Here is a 4,329-nt window from a genome sequence, read left to right on the forward strand (position 1 = left end):
TCTCTCATCCACTAATATTTTGTGAATTTTTAAAGCAAACAACATTAAAAAAATTACAAGAGCTATCTCATAGAATTTCACTACAAATACGCAACATAACAAGAGCATCATTCTCCCCAAGTTTCAGAAAGTTTTGCACATCTACTAATATTGGAGGAAATTCAAATTTTTTTCTCATTTTTTTTTAAAAGCCACAATGGCTATTCCCTTGAATTTCTCTATGATGTATCTTAGCTGCTATGACTGGCTGGAGTGGGCTGGGGTGGCCACACTTGGAGGGCACATTTACCACTTGAAGCCCATTAAGTTTCAGAACTTAGAACTAGATCTCCTAAAACACACTGAATGTTTTTGACAAAAAATACAGGTTTGGGATTCTGTCCCAGCCCAACAGAGGCAGTAACTGCGATAACTAATATTTCTTTCTTTTTTGGTGTCAAAGGTGGGTTTAATGGACAAAATGGCATATGAACATCTGTACAATCTGCAGATTCCCTGGCTACAACTATATTTAGGAGCTCTGTGCAGTTTCCGGTGATGTTTCATTTAGATGATACCAATCTTATTGGCTACATCTAGAACATCGTAATCCTGAGCAAGACGAGCGTAGGCCTTCTTTTCACCATCGGGCCTGATAAGCGTGTTGACTTTTGCCACGTCAATGTCATACAGCTTCTTGACAGGCTGCTTGATCTGGTGCTTATTGGCCTTGACATCCACAATGAAGACCAAGGTGTTGTTGTCCTCAATCTTCTTCATGGCCGACTCGGTAGTCAGCGGGAACTTGATGATGGCATAATGGTCCATCTTGTCTCTCCTGGGCGCACTCTTCCAGGGGTATTTGGGCTGATAAGCCCTGGCGAGGCTCACACGGTGGCCTCTCTCTTTCCAAGATGGTGCTGAAAGTCAAGAAGGAGGCTGTCCCGGCTAAGACCGAGGCAAAATCTAAGGCCCTGAAAGCCAAGAAAGCAGTCTTGAAGGGGGTCCACAGCCACAAGAAGATGCACATGTCCCCCACCTTCCGGAGACCCAAAACCCTGCGGTTATGATTTTTTTTTTAACTTGTGTAGTAACTTAGATCTAGGTCTCCCAAAACACAAAGAATATTTTTGGCAAAAAATACAGGTTTGGGACTCTGATCAGCCCTGCGCAGAGACAATAAATGAGAACTGTTATTTCCCTTTCTTATTTTTGATATTTCTCTCCAGAACAGATAGTAGCAGTTACTGAGATTTCTTTTCTTTAAACTGTTAGTCAGTTAGTAACCTAGTTTAGCCTTGCCTGTGCCTACTAGTGCCTACACCGTGCTCTTTTCTCTCCCACTCACTTGTCCCTCCCAGCTCACCCGCAATGAAGGGTGCCACTTGGTGCTGCTGAATTTAAAGGGGAATGCCTGTGGTTCTGTCTCTGCCCCCACCCCCAGCCTCGATAGGCTGTGAGGCATAACAAGTTTGGCTTTGCATTCTTGTACTGTTTGCTTGCTCTGTGCATTAAAAAAAACTGTGTCATAGAGAGAGTTAAGAGGTTTATGCAACTTACCCAAAACTACCAGGTGAGAGTTTTGATTCTTAAGTTTTTGGTGTGAGTGCGGCCTGAGTTTCTTAATATAGCATTGTATGTACGAATCTAACAAAATACATCTGACATACTACACAGATCGACTTATTGCACAGCCCTAATAAACAGTTGTGGCCTGTTCAATCTTGAAAGCAGCACAACTTCTAGCATGACCTCAAGGTCATAGTTTGCTCTGGCTTCTCAGAGAATTCAGAACAATTTTTGTAACCCAAACAGCTCCATGCACCTAGGAACTGATTTGCCCACCCTTCAAGGTAATGGGTTAGTGTAGATGTAATTTTTTTTTACTATGTTCCTTTTATCGTGGTATGGGAAATAAATAAATAAATAAGTTTGTCTTAGAGTTAAAAACCGTTTAAAGGTACATAACAACAACAGATTGTCCTATTTAAATACTTATTTAAATACTGCTCCCCTTATTCATTTCAGGCTTGTCAGTTTTTGTGAATAATGAGGGGAGCAGTATTTAAATAAGTTCTTCCAGCAATAATGCTGAGATACTTAACACATTATGACACTACAAACTATAACTGGGCAATAGAATTCATATTTTCATTATGTTCTCCACCCTGGAAAGGAAACACGCAAAAAGTTAGGAATGTAGTGCTCATGGATGGTATTGTCCATCTGAATTTGTCTTTTAAAAAAGCTAGGACAATCTGTTGTTGTTATGTACCTTTAAACGGTTTTTAACTCTAAGACAAACTCATTTATTTATTTATTTCCCATACTTGTATCCTACCTTTCTCACCTCGAAGGCGACTCAGGGCAGCCTCACAATTGGCAGTCACTTGATGCCCGACATACAAATTCCAAAAATAAAAATTACAATTAAAACGAAACATTAAACATACATTATTAAAACACCAATTAAAATCACACAAATTCAACAGCAATTAAAATCACGCAAGTTATCACTGGGTTTTGGTTCTTTTGTAAAATTTGTTCAGAAAGGCCTTTGCCTTCCCATGACGCTGAGATGTGTGACTTGTTCAAGGTCACCCAATGAAATTCCATAATTGAGCAGGCATTTGAACTTTCGTCTTCAGAGTTGTAGTCAAAATTCTACACCACACATTGGCTCAGATACCCCACCACAAATATTCTGTAGGTTCACAAATATCACAGATATCACCAAAAGCCCTACTTTAAATTTTGCTATGAATTCCACAATGGCCTTTCTAGTGGCTTTCTATTAAAGGGTCAAATCAAATTAGTTGTTCATATACTCTGGTGACATACATAAACAATTCATGAAGAGACTGAATTCTGTATACCACATATAAAAAGAATGGGTGCACATGATGCCAAAAAGAACTTCAATTTGCCCAGTGGCTGACTATGTACTTCTTCACACTTACCTCAAAGTTGCTTCATTTTGTCAGTAGTTGCCAGCAAAGCGGCAGGTGTGCCTCGCAGTGCCCCATGAGCCTTCCCTTTTTCCCCCATCACAAGAACGGGACAAGGCTCATTAGCACCCTGTCCCCATCAAATGGAGGAAAGAGCCCAATGATGCGTAGCTACCATTGGAGCTACCCACAAAACACTTAACTTTCCATAGTTACCAAGGAAGCAACTTGCAATGCTTCTTTGGCACTTGGAGGGTCAGTGGGGCAGGGCTGTTGAGCACATGTGGTGATGCTCGGCAGGCCCCATGCCCAAAGTTCTGCAAAGGGGCAATTTTCCCCAATGTGATGAGATAGTGATGCTTTACATTTCTGGAAAATGCAATATCATGCAATGTAACTTTTTTAGATTCAGAAGTCAAAGGAGGAGGAGGAAGAGAAGGAGGAGGAGCAAGAAGAACCATTTAACTTAACCTGTGTCATAAGTTATTATGAATACAACTGGGATTGTGCAGATGAGCTCATGTATTAGGAAACAGCTTCACATGGACATATAATTAGCCCATGAACAGAATGTGAAACTAGAAATTGACTTTATCAGACTATAGGTAAATTTACCATCTTAACTGCAATATATTTAACTGTGCTTCGGCTAAACGAGATTATTAAATGTATTCCAAAGAACGTGAATGCACTTCTTCCAATGGAACACATTGATACTTTGCAAGATGAAAATGGCAATGTTGCAAAACATTAATACACTGCTCCCTTTGTGCATGAAAAGAAAGGAAGAAAGGATAATAAAATATATTCCCTCTTGGTCTTGACAAACCCAAGGGATGTATGTGTTGATTATGTAGCACATTAGGTGTTTCCAAAATTAATTCCCAAGCACTCATCAGAATTATTATTAACATTATTATTATTAGCATTATTAACATGACTTTCAAGTGTAGGCTTATCAGACCATGAGGTTTTTTTTATTTAATGAGGCTTACCCTAGCTAAGATTGTAACTAATTGGAGTTTAAATAGTCTGTGTAGTGACTTTACATAGCATCAATACTGATCTTGCAGAATACCAAAATTTGAATCTGAATTCTTGAAAAATCAGGGAGCTGACAAGAAGGGAAAACACATTGATTGAGGGCTTGTTTGGCTGAATACTACACTTTAATCACTACTTTCTGTGAATTTAAAATACATATATCATGCATGCTGCACAAAATCACACTTATAGAATCATGAAGGTGTCTTGCTAAAACAATAGAACTGAGGAGGCATCAAGAGAATATAAATAAACAGAAAATTTGCTTCAGAAAAGGCACTGTGAGCTTGCCCAGAATGTGATTTCAGGGCTGTTGGGTATGGACTATTCTGTTCTCTTATTCCATACGTTTAGCCAT

The 4,329-nt window shown here is 39.3% G+C and overlaps 1 protein-coding gene across 1 annotated transcript; it reads right to left on the minus strand.

The window, feature by feature from the left end:
* Positions 1–404: 404 nt before the first annotated feature.
* On the minus strand, positions 405–4,329 carry LOC100557506 (large ribosomal subunit protein uL23-like). Its single transcript, XM_062969412.1, has 2 exons — positions 4,320–4,329; positions 405–899 (listed from the first exon to the last, which is right to left on the minus strand). The coding sequence occupies exons 1-2, from the start codon at positions 4,327–4,329 to the stop codon at positions 547–549; spliced, it is 363 nt and encodes a 120-aa protein (XP_062825482.1). The 3' UTR covers positions 405–546.

This window comes from Anolis carolinensis, chromosome 2 (genome assembly GCF_035594765.1).
Source record: "Anolis carolinensis isolate JA03-04 chromosome 2, rAnoCar3.1.pri, whole genome shotgun sequence".
Taxonomy (NCBI): domain Eukaryota; kingdom Metazoa; phylum Chordata; class Lepidosauria; order Squamata; family Dactyloidae; genus Anolis; species Anolis carolinensis.